The sequence below is a fragment of the Cebus imitator genome, unplaced genomic scaffold (genome assembly GCF_001604975.1).
Source record: "Cebus imitator isolate Cc_AM_T3 unplaced genomic scaffold, Cebus_imitator-1.0 Scaffold15, whole genome shotgun sequence".
NCBI classification, from domain to species: domain Eukaryota; kingdom Metazoa; phylum Chordata; class Mammalia; order Primates; family Cebidae; genus Cebus; species Cebus imitator.
The window spans coordinates 1,741,245-1,760,593 of NW_016107330.1; the positions used below are offsets into that span (position 1 = coordinate 1,741,245).

The 19,349-nt window shown below is 44.2% G+C and overlaps 1 protein-coding gene across 3 annotated transcripts in view; it reads left to right on the forward strand.

Annotated features, from left to right (window-relative positions):
• Positions 1-19,349, forward strand: part of PEX14 (peroxisomal biogenesis factor 14) — a 149,198-nt gene that overhangs the window by 49,392 nt on the left and 80,457 nt on the right. The window contains exons 1-2 of one of the 3 annotated variants that reach the window (XM_037729610.1): positions 8,285-8,524; positions 8,677-8,761. The exons of 1 other annotated variant lie outside the window; for it this stretch is intronic. Coding sequence is in view for 1 of the 2 variants with exons in the window: in XM_017503864.2 (XP_017359353.1) it covers positions 8,677-8,761 (85 nt within the window). In the remaining variant the exon portion in view is untranslated. Of the gene's footprint in view, positions 1-8,284; positions 8,525-8,676; positions 8,762-19,349 lie in introns of those variants that run through there. One more of the 3 variants, XM_017503864.2, reaches the window with a different exon arrangement.

Consider the following 19,349-nt stretch of genomic DNA (forward strand, 5'->3'; position numbering starts at 1 on the left):
AAAAAAAAAAGAAAAAAGAAAAAAGAAAATTTATTTCTTGCTATCTTCTGAATTTGAACTCATGCTAGACTATGAGTAGTTCTTTTTTGGTATTCAAATTTATTTTTTAGCATTAGGTCATTCTCTGATCTTCTTATGGGGTGTCTGACAGAATTGCCTTTTATTTATTTGTTTGTTTTCGAGACAGAGTCTCACTCTGTCACCCAGGGTGTAGTGCAATGGTGCAATCTTGGCTCACTACAACCTCTGCCTCCCAGATTCAAGCAATTCTTGTGCCTCAGCCACCCTAGTAGCTGAGACTACAGGCATGTGCCGCCAAAACTGGCTAAATTTTGTATTTTTTTTAGTAGAGATGGGGTTTTACCATGTTGGTCAGACTTGTCTCAAACTCCTGGCCTCAAGGATCCACCCGCCTCAGGCTCCCAAAATTCTGGGATTACAGGCATGAACCACTGTGCCTGGTTTAGAAGTGCCTTTTAAAGACTCCTCAGAGATTTTAGTTTTGTGCATTGTGTGGGCTGATGGTAAACAGAATTTCTTGGCCCCGAACTTATCTTCCTTGGAATTCAGGAGCCCATCTTCTTGCCCTTAGAGCAGGTGGCCCTAAGCCCTTGAGAGGGGATCCTGCTTTGCCTCACCTGGTGGTCACCTATGCAGTAGCTGACCCTCAGTGATGCCTTAATGTTTGAGGTTGCCATTATCCATGATACAACCTTTCTTCGTCTCCTTCCTAATCATCCCACAGTTCAATAGTGCATGACTAGAGAGAGCTTCACCAATCTCCATCTGGCCGAACTTCAAAAGAAGTGGAAACTGAAGCAGGGTTTCATCTGCTGAGCATCTGAAGCTACTGGAGTTTAGGAGAAATAACTTTCAGAAAGCATGAAATTCAACCAGTGGTGGAGAGAAAGACTAGGAAATAGAGGCAGCAGGATCATTAGGGAGTTGCTGGGGACTGTGTGCCACATATTTTTAGTGTTGGAGTCACCCGCCAGCCACCATCACTGTGTGAGCTCACATTTCTCCCAGGGAGCATCTTGGACACTGAGTCATTACATTCCTTTAGAGTGATTTAACTCAACAGCTTGACACCTTCATTAATTTTACAACACGAAGCCTGGGTGCTCTCTGCTTCCTCTTTAACAGTGCAGTGCAGGGAAATTAGAGGAATATTGAAAATATAAAACCAGGGGATACTGGAAGAAGGAGCAGTCAAGGAGCTGTTGAAAGACATCATGTTAAGAAATTGAACTCCTTGTCTTTCCTTGGTATCTCCTGGGATCGAGCACCCAGCTCTTGCCACTCATCTCTGGCAAAGAAGCCTTTTATTTCCGTTCCTGGCACGCTGGCCAAACCTCTGACTTGCAGCCAGCTCGTTTGCCTTCTCTGCTGAGGTCACTGCTACCGTGATCCGTGTATAATGGCATTTTCCTCCTCTTTTCAGTATGAAGGCTATTACAGTTTCTTCTCTAAACAGGACTTCAAACAATTTGCTGCCAGTTGCATTTCAAAGCAAAGGAAAAGGCAAATGTCATCCTTTTTTTCTCCCCTCTTTGGGTAACTTCTTTGTTGGTTGCATCAAAAATTAGAGGGGCTGCTATCTAAATTCAGGTGGGAATGCGTGGGGACAAGGCATTTAAATTTGCTTTTCTTTCTCCCTGAAGGAGAAAAACCCTTTTCCTTCTCAACCTTTCCTAAAAAGGAACTTTGATCTTCTCAACCTAGAAGCAAGGGTTTTCATTTCTTCCAGGCCGGCGTGTGCTCCTCAGCTCCTTCTGAGGTGTAGTGACCGTCGCCCGCTGCATCAGCAGCTCTGCGTTTCAAGCCGTGCTCCTCCACTGCACCAGTGGCCTTTGGGCTGGAAGTTGGCACCCAGAGTCCTCGGCTGGACACGAACACCTCTCCAGAGTCACCCTTACGTCCCTAAGATCACTGTCCCTTGACATTAAATAGTGCGGAGTGGTCTAAGATGCTTTTTATTTCAATATACATTTCTGGAAGAACTACTTTAATCAAATAACAAAACAATGACATTCTGGCAAGCAGTTCATGCAATATTTTTAACTAAGGCCAAGGGAAAAAAAATTAAATGGCAGAGATATTTCACTTTGAAAGGTACTTTTCGCGCATGTGAAGTTGCCACTTTTCATAAAGGCTTTTACTACATATATCAATGAGTTTTAAGAGAGACTAGGGTCAATAATGCATGCTTTAGAATTCCCTAAATACAGATTTACACAATAGGCTTAAAATATATTATGTTCTATCATGTCAACTGTTGTGCATTTCTACCAGCGGTATTTTATTTCTTCAATGTGAAAAACAAAAGGACAGAGGAAAGTAAAGTAAAACAAAGGAAATTAGGGCCCACAAGCTTAATTAGTATAGGGTTGTAACCCAGATCAACAGTGGGAAGGACACGGTGACAAAACCCAGGAAATTCCAAGTCCAAAGAGAGGCTCTTCCCTTTAACTCCTTGAGTGCCAGGGCACTTGCCAGCCAGCTCCTTACCCAGGTGCGGGAGGCTACCTGCCTGCAACTCGCTGTCTTTATTGTTGAACTTCCTGGCTTTTGTTGACTTTCCCTTCTCCTCTCCTCCTTTAATGTACATGAAACATACCTTTGTGTGTGTGTTAATTATAGATAAATGGGCTAAAAGTACCTCTTGGTTTTGTAACCCTCAGAGAAGGGGAAAGAGTACAAAAAAAATTCCTGTCACTGTCATCTGTTCATTTTTAATGAGCAATTTTTAAAAATTGAAAATAAAAGAGGAAAATGAATAGGTGTTGAACCAGCCCGTGATATGTAAATGCCAACTAGTAATTAGCTAAAACCTCAATTTTCATTCTGTTTCATCTTGCAAAACATTTCATTTTCCCTGAGTGAAAACACTTAATTTGGGCTGTGCGAGTTAGCGGAGCGGCCGCCCTGGCCTGCGCCTCCGCCGGCTCCGGCTAGGGGGCACTTTGGCTCTGCGCTTCTGCCGCCTGCGGCTCGTCCACCTCAAGGTTATTCCCCTCTTGCCATTCCAGTGGTTTTGCTCCGAGTGTGCAGGCCCCTCCCCCCCACTCCCGCTAGTCTGGTTTCGGGGAGCCTGCTCCTTGTCCTTGCAGAGGCGCGTATTGAATTTTGGCTGACCGAGCCTTCCTCTGCATATTAACTTTCCCCTCTTACCTGGCTGTTGGGCCCTTGGCTTCCCTGAGTTGCAGCCACGCGCTGAGAACAGTTTTCTGGAAGCTTGCTTTCTCCCTTTGAGGTTGCACACAGACCTGCCTCTAATTTTTGTTTGTTCCCGCTGCTTTTTTAGTCGTTCTTTTCATTTTGGCAGCTGGGGCACCTCTCCTTGATTGAAGCTCACACACATTTGCCCTCCCGCCGCACTGAGGTTGAGGATTCCGACTTTTCCTTTCTTTTGTATGCTCATAGATTTGTCTTCAACTCTGGTTTAGGGTCTGCCACCTTTTGGGTATGTTCGTCGAATGTGGCTTGTGGTTGCCCCTGCCTCCTTCCCTCCCCAGCCTGTTCCCTAGCTAGAAAGAGAGTGTGTAGACTTGAGAAAGAATGGGGAGCCCGGCCTTGTGAATGGCAGAGCAGAGAAGAGCTGCATGTAGAAAACCAGAATTATGTTGTCCTAGGACCCTGGATCCGCGAGTGCTCTGCCTGGAATCTCAAGGAACATGGCCTCTTTAGTGAGATATATAGCTTCATAATTAGCCCGTTGCATTTTTTCACGAGTGCTAGCATCAGCGTTCTACGATGTGTTTCTCTGATTAACAGCTGCTTTGCAACTATTTCCTTGTGCCGCCGATGACCATATTTGTCAAGGAACTCCTGACAGAGTACTGATTTCTTACTAAAATGCAGCATTTCTGTTTGAAGAGGGTTCTCGTTCTTGGCAGTGCCTGGCTTTTTAAGTCAGTCCTTGTTAAAGCTCGAGTTGGCTTTGGTCTAACGCTTGTTAACAGGATTCTGGGTATCTAGTTTAGAGTATGAACGTAGGAACCTTTCACAGGCAATTTAATCTTCTGAGCAGCGCACGTGGAGCAGTGCGGGCTGGAATGGGGTTTCGGCCTGGAGATTATATTGGTCATTTTCTTTTGCCCTCTAGTTGTGATCTCTCTGGGTTAAAAAGGACTTGGCTTTGGTTGTGTCATTAATTTTTGAATATTTTTAATATTTTAAAATGGCTAATGAATGCTCACGTTTTAGGAGATAGACGTGTATATAGTACACAGGAGTGCTGGAATTGGTGGCATTCCAAATAAGTGTCACTGGAGACAATGCATCAGGTTTACATGTCAGGTGCAAAGTGCTAAGGCTCCCCCAAACCCCGGGTTCATTATTAGGCAGGCTCTGTTCTCCTGTCCCCCTTGTGCAGAAAATAAAGTGTGCATTCTGGGGATTACAATGTGCAGGTCTTTTGTAGGAGAGTGGAAAACACATAGGAAGCATCTCTTCGGTGATGTGAGGACTGTCAGGAACCTCGATTCTTCTCGCCAGGGATTACTTACCCTACACAATGCATTTAACAGCACATAGTTCATAGTAGATAACCCCTGAGTATACTGTATTCCATTGATTTATACAGTTACAAATCTCTCTCAATTGGCCAGTCATCTTGGATCCAAAGGTGTTTTTCAACCTGAAGTCACCCCCCCCACAACCCCCGCCTTTTTTCCAAGTTGCTGGCGGTGACTCCAATGTAACCATTGTTATGAGACGGTAAAGACCAGAATTTACTCCTCTTCCTCACACCTCAGTTTTACCTCTAACTTTAAGTGACACATAGTGAAAATTATGAAGTTTCCCTAAAATTGTGGAGTTCGTGGTGGCAGGGTTGTTTTATTTTGCTTTGGCTGGAGAAGAGGACAGAAGGGGGTCAGGGAGAGAAACTTTGGTCTGTTTTCTTCAGAGTTTGTCTTTATTTTTATTAAACTAGCTATTGGTAATTTGAGGTGCACTCATTAAGAACTCAGTGCAAGAGGAAGGGAAAGGAACGCTGATTCCATATTTATCACAGGCTCCCCAGCAAGTGGCTTCGACAGCGGCATCGGGAGCTTAGCGCCAGAATTCTCCCTGGCTTGCTGCACTCCCACAACATGTGCAATAAAGTTCCGTTTTACATCTTTGACATTGAGGCGGAAGATTTGGCCTGAATTTATGTAATTTAGTTGGGCACAAATATAACCCATGAATAGTCACATTCATCTTCTAATTAGAAAATCAAACGATAATACAGGACAGGCTGCAGGCACCCCATCATTGAATCCAACAAAAGCGTGTTGTGTGTGTTGGGCCTCTGCAGAGGAAAGTCAGTTGAATTGCTTCATGAAGTTAATGAAAAGTGCCCAACAATAGGTGGGTGAAAAACACAAACCGAGCCCCCTGTCAGTTATTTAGTGTGTGAAGATGTTAGCATTATGGGTGAAGAGTTTCAGAATCTTCTCCCATCGATGTATGAATCATGGGGCTATAAAATTGGACAGGTCCTTCCCCCCATTTTGGAGTGCCAGCTCCTTGTGGGGAGGGAGGAGAAGAGTAAAGAGTAACTGAAGAAATGATTAGTGAAAGGAGGAGAGAGGTTCACACTTACATGTAGTCGCTTATCAGGGCAGCTTTCTTATTCAGCACATTAGGCTGGGGCTATTTGGGTGCTTTATATTTTTGCATCTAGTGTAGTGATGCCGATGCTGTTAAATATGTGATTTGCCTGTCGCCTGCATTTTCAGACAAAGATCAAGAGGAACATAAACAAGCCCCAAATATACTTTATGTAGGCGTTTGGCAGTATTATTTTATATGACTTGAAATTAGTGCATGGAAACTTTAAAAGAAATTGTTCATATTTTTGCAAGTTTGAAGTGTGCCGGGACTTTGTCAAATTCCCGTTAAAATAAATACGTCAATTTCATCTCCCTTCCAAATTCATTTATCTTGCTTTTTTAAAAGGTGTTTTCTACTTTACCTGATGTTTAAATTGGATTCACTCGTTTATGCTGTTCTTTGCTATATCCCCCACGTTCTTCTTAAATGAATTACTAATGACAGAGCACTCCATCATTCCCTCTCTGCAGCCACTTTAAGGAAAGCATGGTGATCTAAACCTTTTAACCTATTAAAGATGATTTTTCCCAATTGAATCAGACCCACCACAGGTGTAATAACTAATCATTTAAACTACACCTGCTATTATGTATTTTTAAGCCATTATGCGTGTTGGATAGATGATAATTCATGTTTATTGCATTGTCCGATGGATCCGTTTTGCCTACACTAGGCTGATTAATGTATTTAAAGAAATAAGAGATGCAATTTTTTAAAAAAAATTGATGGAATGCGCCAAGCACTGCATTGAGTGCACCATTAAACCCATCAGAACTTTGCTCTCTGACCAGAAATGCATATACCAAGGACTAGATTAAAAAAGCAAGGTGAAACCTGTGTGTTCCAGTGGTGGGATTCTGTTTTCTTTCTCTGTCATGGAAAATTTTGGAAGGATGAAGGAAAGGTTTCTGTTTCTGTGGGTAAACGATAGGAGCTGTGCTGTTAGCATCTTCTGCTTAAGACCTGTTCATCCACATTTCCGCTGACACCTGGTACACGTATCACATGCAGCATGCAGACTACCGCATGATACGAATACTGTAATTTTCTTATGTGAAGGTGTATTTTTTTCTCCAGGTGAAGAATAGCTATCCCCATGCCATCTGAGCTGTGCAGACTGGTGCTGACCCCGGGGGCCAGTGACCGGGTACCTGTTCCTTCTCTTTCCAGAGCAGGGGCCTCACTTCCTTTTGTTTTTCTCCTTGTCTCCCATTTCTCCTCTTTCCTTTTTCCCCCTCTCTTCTGTTGTAGCTCTTCGTGTACTGTGGTTTTCTTCTCCCCTCCCTCTCCCTCCTTTACCCATCCCCTTTGCTTTTTTTTCTCTTCTTTTTTTCCTTCTTCCCTTCTCCTATCTCTTCATTAAAATGCATCAGTGTTGTAGATGTTTGTTGGATTTCTCTTGATTTTGGTGTGGGCTGAGGAGATCTGGTTGAGGGGCTTAGGGGGTGAGTATGCGGTTGGAGGGAATCTCGAGCGTTGATTTTTCTTTAGACCAGAACTGGCCCATTACTGCCGTTCATGATGGCGGTTAGTACTGTTTGCAGCATTGGAGGGCAGATTATAACCTGTGTGGAGCTGGGCATGGCTCTCAAGGGACACTAGTATGTCCTGTCAGTGACATGCCCAGGTCTGAAAAGTCAGGATACCGAGTTCATCCTTTAGGGGGAATGTCTAGGGTAATCCTCCCACAGAGGGGAGACAGGGAAAATGAATACAGGATTTCCCCTGGCTTTTTTCTTTGATTTATCCTCATGTCTTTTGTTCCCAAAAAGTCTGTCTGGTCTCAGGATTACATTCATATAAATATGGGAAGGAGATGATTTGTAACTTGAATTTAACTTACAGTCATAGGACGTTCTGTTTGAGTCTCTGTACGACTGGTTCCCTTAGTTCGAAGGATCTTAGAAAACTTGCTTACATCTGGCCCCTTAGACATTTTTTCTTTCAACAGCATCTGAGTGCACTGCAGGGCCTGTTGACTTTATCTGTAACATGAGACCATATTATTCTTTTGGTTTTGATGAGGCGAATACCAGTCATTTAAAACAGCCCCTTTCCTACCTGGGGCAGGTGGGCGGTTCCCACCCACAGGGCTGGTGTCTGGGGTGGGAAGTAGATGAGCCATGCGTAAACACACACTTTGCCTGCGCTGAGTGATGTGAAGGTTAATACCTGCAGCAGCGCCCTTTCCATCCCCTGCCTGGCTTATTTGTAGATAGGAAGATTTCATTAAATAATATTCATTACCAGAGGCAGGTAGACAATCTGTCAATCTGTCAGCTTTTAGCCATGAAACTCCAAACTTTACCCTTTGAAGGCTCTTCAGAACTCAGCTCCAGTGCAGAAGCGGGGCCAGTGTGAATGGCAGTGGGTGTTGTCTTCGACATAATCCCTTCCAGCCGGGACGCCCTCAGCACTTTGCCAGGTTCTGTAGACAGCGTGGCCTCTCCCTTGCAGTTGCTTGCAATGTCGTTGGGGAGGCAGCCTGAATATTAGAAGACAGTGTGATGCTGTCTTCAGTTACATGGTACACACTACAGGCATTGAAGAATTTAAGAGAACAGGGAGATCAGAGATGGCTTGCTTATTTAGGCAAGGCTTTGAGGAGTCAGAATAGACTCTTAAAGGGCTGTGCTGATAGAGAGCATGTGTGTGTGTACATGTACACGAGGGGTAATGTTTAGACAGGTGGAGGCAGGAAAGGGAGGCCTTCCAGAAAGAGAGCATACAGGGCGCAAGGGCGGCGACATGGGTGCGCATGGCCACACCTGCCGGGGAGTGTGAGGAATCAGCTGGAATGGAGATCAGGAGGAACAGGAAGGATCATCGCAGGCCTGAAGCTCGGCAGAGGGATTAGATTTGACAGACTCAGATACAGGAAGCCAGTGAAGACAGGGAAACAACATCGCCTTTCATTTAGGTAGATTTTAAGCTTAAGAAATAACTGGTTATAAATTTGACCACAGTAGTATGCTTGTCTCTGTAGAGCTAGGAAAAACTCCTAGGATTTGTAATCTTGAAATTCAGACTATTGAAGTGAAGTTTCCTTCTCTGTTTTCTCTCTCTTACCAGATTGCCACGGCAGTGAAGTTTCTTCAGAATTCCCGGGTCCGCCAGAGCCCACTTGCAACCAGGAGAGCATTCCTTAAGAAGAAAGGTACAGGTTCCCCAGGGCTGTGCAGCGTGGCCTGCAGAGGGACTGGGGCTGGGGCAGATGGAAGCCACGGTGCAAGGCAGGTGCTGAGCTGCCAAGACCTCCTAGAGCTGCCCCATGGGGCTGAGGCGAGCACCCCCAATGGGGCACATAGGTTTCTTTCCTGACAATGGAGCAGCGAGATGACACGATTTGGGTCATTAAGCACAGAGGACTCAGTCCAGTCCGTCATGCAAAGGCAGCATTCAGTAGCAGAATCGGCCCATTGGATGAGGCTGTGGAGGACTTCTGCTTTTTGGCCTGCTCTGTGTCGGTGACCCTGGCTGCAGGATGACTAGCTTAGGTTAGGAGTTCAGCTGCTTCAGAAGAGAATGAGAAAGAAAGAAATGAAGGACGAGGGAAACGAAATGACTAAACAAGGTCAGGTTAAAGGCAAGCTTGGGGTCAGTCTGATTTACAGATTGAAGTGCTAAATTAGTGGTTTTATGGTATTTCTGTAAGCAGGGATGAAATGGACCCTGAAAAATTCAGTGTTGTCTGAAGAGACAGAATCTATTCTGGTTCTGTTGGAATTTAGGGTATTATTCTTTTTTGTAAAATGAAAACAAAAAAGAAACTTGACTTTTCACTTTTTGTACATTTAATTTTCTAGAAATCTGGGAAGTTACTTAAAGGTCCTATATACCATGAGAGGCAAAAGTGAGCTTTCTTCCTCCCAAAGCAAAACTATTTTTCCTTAAGAAGCTGGCATGCCAGCCTCGAAATTCTGGGTTTTGAGCTGTCAGTCATTTTTGGCTGGAATGGGTGGGTGGCATTTCCTAGCTCTGTTCCGTGATGTCCCACTGAAGGGATGCAGCAGGAACCATTGGTCCCTTCACATGATCATGTCCCTGGGCCACACTCACAGGGTTTGGGCAGAATAAGCCCAAACATTTCACCACAGGCAGCTGCTTCGCAGCAGCCCCAAGGCTGGGTCCCTGTGAGGTCCCTGTGACAGAGTTGGTGAGGAGCACTGCGTGCCTGCTGGCTGACTGCATTGTGCTGGCCCCCCCATCATTAGGAGATTATTAAAATTTGGAGTGTGTTGGCTGGCCTCGACACTCTGCAAGCATCATGCCATAAAAGAGTTTTTCCTTGAAATATGTGTACCTATGGGGAGTAATTAATCATAAAAGCTTAGGGATTTCAGCTCTCTCATCAAAGCATTGAAGCTGGGGAAAGCTGAGCCTAAAAGCTGAGCTGATTACCCGGGGTAACCTGAGACAAAATCTATGGTTGCCGAGAGATCCTTAGCTCCAGTATATTGTGCAATATTATAACTGCCTGATCTTCTCTTCCACCGACAATGACCAGTTAGTCCTCATTTTCTCTCAAACGCAGCTGGGTTAGAATTTCATTTGCAGAAGGTATTTAGAGCAATTTAGAGACAAATGTCTCTGGTGTTTGCTCGGCACTTCCCCACCGCAGGCCTTGCTGAGCAGTTTTAGTATCAGGAGCTCCATCTAATCTGTTTAATTTTAATAAATCCCTGACTGGGAGAGGGAGCAAAAAAAAAAAAAAAAAAAAAACAAAAAAAAAAAAAAAGGGAGAGAGAGAGAAACTCTGGACCAAATAATACTTCTTTTGAGTTACTTGGCTAATAATTACTGTAGAGAGAAAACTGTTTTTTGCAATTAATATTTGTTGCTCCTTTAGGAAAAAAATCCAAATGATTAATTCATCCAAGAACCATTGTACACCCTGTGCCCTGTCCCCCTACCCCCATCAGGGATTTAGCCGAGAACTGAAGAGACAAAATCCCTGCCTTCGCAGAGCTTAAATTCTAGTGTAGGGAAGGCAATTAGCAAATGGGAAAATGAAATCAGTAGGTTGTCAGATGGCAAGCGCCACAGAGAGTAATGAATGAAGCAGGGAGCCAGGGTGAGGAACGCCAGGGTTGGTGTGAGCTGGACTGCGATCTTAAACAACGTGAATGTCAGAGTGTCTCAGAGAGGGCGGCACGTGAGCAGGGACCTGAAGATGACTGTTGGTACAGTGGACATAATTCCTTCATGACCCCTAATTTGGGTTAGAGTTTTTAGAATTTTAGGCATCTGGCATCTTGAGAGGCTATCCTTGCCCTTCATCCTCTAAAGAGAACCACGTGAGCTTACCCCATACTTAAACCCAGAATCTCTGAGGTTAATCACCCATCTCCATTATCCTCTAGAATGCTGCTTCAGTCAGTAATTATCCATTTCCGAGTTGAATCCCAATGGGGTAGGTTCTGGCAGGACCTTTCCTGGGCAGAGAATTCCAAGGTTTGATTGGCGTCTGGGGAAGAAAAACCCCTTTGCAGATTTAAACTTCACTTTTAAAATTTCAGGCTGTTCCAGGGTCAGGTCGGCCTGGCACCATCTCTGATGGGGATGAGGGTGAGCATCTACCCGGTCCCAGCAGTAGTTGTGGAAGGAAAGCAAGTTGGCTCGCTGGCCATTGGGAGCGGGAGGAACCTGGGTTCTGGCACCCGTGCTCTTGGCCTCCCTGCAGGAGCCTTGCAGCGCTGGGCTTGGAGCACCGGTTCTGGGAGGGCTCTGAGCTCCTGGAGTCTTGGCTTTTCCTAGCAATGTCACTTCAGGGAATTGCAGTGGAGCACTGACTTGAATTATAATCTTGACTTTCTTTTTTTTAATAAACATCTCTTTCCTGAAAAGGCAAATCCAATTTTGTTTTTCTTTTAATATTATTTAATATTTAATATAGAAATTGAGGTCCCTGTAGTGCATGTCAGTTCAGTGGAAAATGAGGGTTACTTTAGGTGCATCAGCTGAGTTTGTTTCATTGTGAAACCGCAGCCTGGAGCAGGGCTGCATCCTGTCTGTGTTACCACTGGGTTAAGTGTTGTGCTCTCTGACTTTTCTGGTGGGGGTGCTCGGTGAGGGCGAGTGGGGAATGGGTGGGGTAGGGATGGAAGAGCATTGGTTTGCAAAGGTCTTTCCCGTTTGTTTTTTGTTTGTTTGTTTTGTTTTGAGATCTCTTTCAGATGCTTTAAAGTCTGAACATGGGGCCATTAATGAGAAACATGAAGTTATTAGAATCATTTATCATTTTCTTTGAAGTTTGTACTGCCATTTTGTGTAATTTACAGTATTTCTTCCTTTTATCAGGAATATTTTAGATGAAAGAGAAAAGCAGCTGCTCACCTTCGGAGTATTAGAGTAAATGTTTTTGTTTTCCTTCCAACCACTTGATTGTGCAGATGACACATCAACTGCAGAATCAGCCACACATGAAGATAATTGGGCTGTGTGTGGGGTTTAAGCCCTCACAGAACCAGTCTATATATAGAAGCAATTCTTGCCAGGCAGGCATCATATCTGGGGCTTTAAGCAGGCTGCAATCCAGGAGGTTAGAGTAACGTAAAAACAGCAATACAATCAGTCCAGAAAGTTAGAGGCTTGGAAATTGTCGTCAATAGGCTTATGTTGATTTGACACCCTATCCAACCACAAAATGTAGGAGGCAATCTGCTTCCAAACACGTTTGGCAGGCTGAGGATGAGGTGGGTAATAGTGATGCTTGTTTGTGAGGGGGGCGAGGTGGGGGAGGAGGATAGAGTTGTCTGTTAACTTACTCTAATGTATCTATTGCAAAGCAAGCTTCTAAGAAAGACAAACATCATATATTTTTCTGTGTAACCCTGCATGGTGGGGCCTGGGTGGTGTTGGCTCACACTCACACTGTGTCCTTCTCAAGTGTCTTAAGTAAAGGGCTTTTTCCTCCCTCATGCAATAAATGGGCCTGGTTGGGGTGGGAAAACTAAACAGATAAAACACACCACCATACTTTCTCATTCTAAGAGGTGAAACTAGATCTTATCCTTCTACTGTTCCTGGAAGCAGAAACCCCGGTAGCAAAACCGCCTCCTTGCTGGAAATGAACTTGAAGAAACCTGAGGGTCCCAACCTTGGTAGTGGGCTAGAGGTGAAGGGCTTCTCTGTAGAGTATTTCAATGGGGAGTAAATTCTTACACAGATTTCAATTTAACTCTCTTTTATTACTTTTCTTTTTTTTTTTTTTTTACGTCCATTTCATGAGGTAGTTTGCATGTCCTTGAATGGAATCTCGTTACCATGAAAGCTTTTTTAGCATTGATTTCATAACAGTCTTAATTTAATAGCTCCGTCATTACTGAGAAGCTCTGGGAGTGGGGCCCTGGCTTTCCAGGTCACTGACCTTTTAATTACAAACCTTGTTCTGATGGCCAGGTTATCGACTGGACAGCTCCCAGCTTGTGCCCCCAGGATGAAAACGAAAATAACTGTGTTTCCTCCCCCATCTCCAGGAAAAAAAAATTGTAACCTCTTGTGTTTCTAAAATTAATTTTCTCCTTCAGCTTTACTTTATAATTAATTCTTTAATGTGTCTTAGTGAAGCCAGAAGTCTTTTCACAAAGCTTTTCCTCCTAGAGCTTGGGTCCAGCAGATAGCTTGGGGGGAGGGCACAGAGATCTTGCCAGCTCCCACCCCTTGCTTGCGTGTGGCCCATTTCCTCATCCTCAGAAACTCCTGCAGCTGAGCTGGAAGGAATAGAATTGGCTCTGTGAGGGGCTGTCTGGCCCTTCTGATTTTTTGTTAACGAGACATGGAATGTGGCATCAAGATTTAGATTCATTCCTATATTTGTTGGAGTCATTGAAGCCGGTATATTCTGGACATTTTTAAAAGAGTCCCCATTCTGAGAAAAGACAGGAGTTGAATGATTCTCTTATTGTTCTTTACGTCTCTGTTCGTTGTGGATGACGACAGGAAACAAATGCCCTACAGGAGTTCTGCTCAGTCATGAGTGTGAACCAAATAGGCCGATCTGGGTTCTCTCACTGACTGAAGAGGAAGAAAAACAAGAGAAGACTGTGGGCAGAATGTAGGGTGACAGCCAGTGGTTCTGGTTTGCTCAGGATCGCCCTGGGTTCAACCCTGAAGTGCCCATGTTGTGAACAGCCCTGTGGTCCTGGACAAATAGGTCACCCTAGCGGTAAAAGCCTTTCTCAGGAGTGAGAACTAACAAGGGAGACAAATCGGGTTTGCTTTTGGAACCTGAAGGAAGAAGGCAGAGTGAGAAGAGTCCTCTGGCAGTGAGTCCCGGAGAGGTCTGCCTGCATCAGCCTGGCATCTTCTGCACCCACTTCCTGCCCTTTCTCCTGTAGCCCTGCCCTGGTGTGGGTCCAGTGCAGAGTCTCTGGGGGCGGGGCCGTGCCCTGCAAGTGAGTGTGGAGCTGCTCGTGTGGAGCAGGCAGGGCTGTGTGGCAGCCGCGCTTGTTCCTGAGGATGATTGAGCATCTCCATCCATCTGTTGTGAACGGACCGTCTTCCTTCCCTGCCAGTCTTGCACCTGCATATTCGTCACCTGCTGTTCTGGCCCAGCCTATTCATCACACCGACTGGTCCCCCCTATCAATTTTCCTGCTCCCCTTGTTATCCAAACTTGTCTCGAACTCCACAGATTTTTCTCGGCATCCAGAGGGAGACCTATGGCAGCTAGGCCAGCTGAATGTCGTAGAAGTAGAGATGTGCTGGCTTCCCTCTTCAGAGTGGAAACTGATGGCATTTGCTGCCCCAAGAAGGCCGAGGCAAGGGCTTTCCTTCACTTCACCCTACGATGGGGAAATAGTGCAGAGGAATTTATGGGGAGGGAGCCCTTTTGGATTTACCCAGTTACTTTGATGGTTTCCCTGCAACTAAAGACTGATTCTTTTCTTAAACTTGTGTGCCTGCAACAGTACTGCAAAGAAAAGCAAACTGACAAAATGACATTGGCATGTATTACTAAAAATTTTTTTACTTATTTTACTTTTTGAAAAGGTAAAGTATATACACAGTCTTAAAAATTCAAACAGTGGAGAAGGATATACAGTAAAAAAAAATGTCTTCTCTTCTCATCCCTGTTCCCTACCCATTCTCTTTCACAGAGGATGTTGCAGTTTCTTCTGTGTCATTCCAGAGATAATCTATCCACATGAAAGCATGTTAATATTTATTACTCCTCCACAGAAACACGAAGGCTTTTTAAATGCAGTGGTAGCATATTTTACACTTCAGTTGTATGTGTGTTGTTATCTTGGCAGTCATTCCAAATTGATACATGCAGACTTGCTTCATTCTTTTCAGTGGCTGCATAGTATTCCATTATGTGCAAGTGTTATCCTTTTAAAAACTAGTCCCAAATTTGTGAACATTTAGGCTGATTCCTGTCTTCTGCTGTTTCAAGCAATGCCCCAGTGAATATTCTTGTCGTATACATTGTTGAATGTGTGTTGCTTTGGCACCATGCTAAAGTCAGAGCATTTTTGCATATGGTGAGCAGGCTAGGGGATGTTTTTCTTGCTTAAATTTCATGAGATTATGTTTTATAGTAAAGGAGATAAAACATTTTTTTTTTTTTTTTTTTTTGAGACGGAGTTTCACTCATGTTACCCAGGCTGGAGTGCAGTGGCGCGATCTCAGCTCACCGCAACCTCCGCCTCCTGGGTTCAGGCAATTCTCCTGCCTCAGCCTCCTGAGTAGCTGGGATTACAGGCACGCGCCACCATGCTCAGCTAATTTTTTTTTGTATTTTTAGTAGAGACAGGGTTTCACCATGTTGACCAGGATGGTCTCGATCTCTTGACCTCGTGATCCACCCGCCTCGGCCTCCCAAAGTGCTGGGATTACAGGCTTGAGCCACCGCGCCCGGCCTGAGATAAAACTTTTTAAAGATAAACATGACTATAGGTAGAAGGAAGGAAGAGGAAAAAGACAGTGTAACAAATTGCTGTTAACACTCAGCATAGATTTGGGTTTTGCAGGGATGGACATTCTGGTTATGTGAAAAATTCTTGCTTTCTTTTTCTGTTTTGAGATGGAGTCTTGCTCTGTCACTCAGGCTGGAGTGCAGTGGCCCAGTCTTGACTCACTGTGGGCTCTGTTTCCCAAGTTCAAGCTATTCTTCTGCCTCAGCCTCCTGAGTCATTGGGACTATAGGCACCGGCCACCATGCCTGGCTAATTTGTGTAAAATTCTCGCTTTCTAAAAGCATAATTTTTCTCCATTTTTTGAAGGGATATGGACTTATAAATTAAATTTCTGATCCAAGGTTAAACATTCAGATAAATGCAAAGCTTCAGAAACTTGAAGATTAGGATCAGTTTTCAAAGGAAATACATGTTCTAGTTTTCTTTCATTGTTATTGGATGTTTTATGTGTCCTAAGCTGTTGATTGGTGTGTATACTCTGTATACAAGTAGTAGTGGTCAGCCTTTATTCAGTACCGGTTGTATACAGAGTAGTATTACATTAGGTACTTCATGAAAGAACGGTGAAGTACTTGTCTTTTATAGTGCAAGAGGCTCATTAAGGAGGTGGGAGTAGAAGCTGAATGCTTATCAGTGGTACCCATGTGCAGCTATGGAATAGAGCAGTATCTCAGTTAGAAGTCAGTAGAATTGGACAGGGAGAGGCAGGTGTTTAGAGCTCACCGGAGGACTGTGAGCTACTCAAGAATGATCTTGCTCCCTTCCTCCTAGTGTCTTCAGCACCCAGCCCAGTCAGCCCTTAGAGTCTAATGAATGAATAAAGGACTAAATGAAGGGCTGACTGGAATTAGAAGACACCAGGGAAATTTTCAAAAGGAGCCCAGGATTTTATTTACGTATTTATTTTGGTCTACGGTTTATGTATTTGTTCAACCCTAGCATACCTGTAGTTTTAGAACTGCCAGTCAATATGCCTTTACCAGCTAGAGTGTGGTGTTTATATGCAGTTCTTTTTTTTTTTTTTTTTTTAGATAGAGTCTCACTCTGTCACCCAGGCTGGAGTGCAGTAGCATAGATCTCGGCTCACTACAACCTCTGCCTCTTGGGTTCAAGCAATTCTCCTGCCTCAGCCTCCCAAGTAGCTGGGACTACAGGCATCGGCCACCTCGCCCAGCTAATTTTTTGTATTTTTAGTAGAGACGGGCTTTCACCATGTTGGCCAGAGTGGTCTTGAACTCCTGACCTTGTGATCCACCCACCTTGGCCTCCCAAAGTGCTGGGATTACAGGCCTAAGCCATGGTTCCCGGCCTGCTCAGTTTTGACCTATTGAGGGAGGCAGTGGGCATAGAGAGAGATGAGCAGGGAAGGGCTTCGTTAGTGAGGGGAGGCTCAGGCAGAAACGCATGTGCCAGTAGCTGGATTGGTCTGTAAGGAGAAAGAAGGGAAGAGAATTGAGGCTGGTGAGACAGGCAGTGAGGGAGGAGCTGGGGTTAGGACCCAATATCATATATATAAATAATGGTATTGCCTAGGCCGGAATGCAGTGGCATGATCATAGCCCACTGAAGCCTCGAACTTTTGGGCTCAAGTGATCCTTCCGCCTTAGCCTCCTGAGTAGCTGGTACTACAGGCACGTGCCACCATACCTGGTTAATTTTTTCTTGAGTTGTTTTGTAGAGATAGGATCTCACTATGTTGCCCAGGCTGGTCTCAAACTCTTGACCTCAAGTCATCCTCCTGCCTTGCCTTCCCAAAGCATTGGAATTACACACATGGGTCAGACAGGCACTTGGCCCATGGAACACCGAGAAACTCTATTTGAGGAAATTTACTCTCCGCTCTGTATTGAAACTGACTTGGCCTGGCAATAATAAGACCAGCCACAAAGATGGTCCTGCTGAGTCTGTCTTCAGGTGTGGGGAATCTGGGCGGGGTTATTGGCAGTAGAAATGGAAATAGAAATGATAGCATATTTATATAGACAATTCTACAGTTTACGAAACATTCTCACATAGTTGATTTTTTCACTATGATCCTAGTATGTAGTGGACAGGTTAATGAATATTTGTTAAATGAATGAATATGTTATTTAATGAATCTCAGAGTAGCTCTTTTCTCCCATTTTACATAGATGAAGAAATTGAGGTTTAGAGGGGCTAAGTTGAGCTAATAAATGGCAGAAATAGAACTGGAATCTATGCCTTCTGACCAGAGTTCTTTGAACTACACCATCTGCTTCCTGGAGAGGAAGGACAGAACCACAGACTTTACAGAAGAAAGAGTAAGCCGTGCTCAGGATTGGGTGTGTGTGGCAAAGGGATGGACTGAAGACTACTCTTAGTGTTGTGTTTTTTTGTGTTAAGCAGCTTTATTGAGGTATAATTGACATACAGTAAACTACATGTATTTAATGTGTGGTTTTAAAAAAGTTTTGACATATGTATAATTGGGAAACTATTATCATAGTTAAGATAATGGACATGCCCAGCATCCCCAAAACTCTCCTCTTACCCCTTGGTAATCCCTTCTCCCTGTGGTCCCTCCACCCCCCATACCCTGGTTTGCAAGTACGCACTGATCTGCTATCAGTATTCAGTATAGATTAGCCTTTTTTTCCCCCTCTTTCTTTTTCTGAGACAGGGTCTTACTCTGTCACCTGGGCTGGAGTGCAGTGGCATGATAATGGCTCACTGCAGCCATGACCTCCTCGGGCTCAAGTGATCCTCCCACCTCAGCCTCCTGGGTAGCTGGGACTATAGGCACACACCACCAAACCTGGCTAATTTTTTCGGATTTTATAGAGACAGGGTTTCACTACGTTGCCCAGGCTGGTCTCGATCTCCTGGGCTGAAGCGATCTGCCCACCTCGTCCTCCCAAAGTGCTGGGATTACAGGTGTGAACCATTGCACCTGGGCCTAGTTTGAATTTTCTAGAAACGTATATAAATGGAATTGTACAGTATGTACTCTTTTTTGGTCTGGCTTTTCCACTCAGCATAATTGTTTTGAAATGTGGCCATGTTGTTGTATATATCAGTGGTTTGTTCCTTTTTATTGCTGAATATATTCCATTATATGGCTATACTACCTATTGATGGACATTTGGGTTGTTTTCAGAGTTTGGATATTAAAAATAAAGCTGCTGTAAATATTTATGTATAGATCTTTGTAAGGACATATCATTCCTTTTCTCTTGGGTACACACATAAGGATGGGATGGCTGGTTCATATGGTAGGTGTGTGTTTAATATTTTAGGAAACTTCTCAACTGTTTCTGAAAGTGGTAGTACCATTTTGCATTCTCACCAGTGATGTATGAGTGCACCAGCATTTTGAGCCTGGAGAACAGGAAGATGAAGGTGACAGATTGTCTAGTAATGAAGCCACTTGGCTTTGGAAATATTTTTAAGAGTGACAGTAGGTCATGTTTGGACTACTTCAGCTTTGGAGGCAACAGTGCACAAACTATCTGGGTTCGAATCCCAGTGTCACCGCTTATTAGCTGTGTGGTCCTGCATAAAATACTTAACTTTGTGGTACTTCGGTTTCTTTATCTGTAAAATGAGATTAATGATAATATTTACTGCAAAAGATTCTTGTAAGAATTAATTGAAAATCGGCTGGGTGCAGTGCCTCAAGCCTGTAATCCCAATACTTTGGGAGACTGAGATGGAAGGAAGGATAGCTTTAGATGGAAGGATCGAGACCAGCCTGGACAACACAGTGAGATCCTGTCTCTACAAAAAATTTAAAAATTGACCAGGCGCAGTGGTGCACACCTGTAATTCCAGCACTTTGGGAGGCTGAGGTGGGTGGATAAC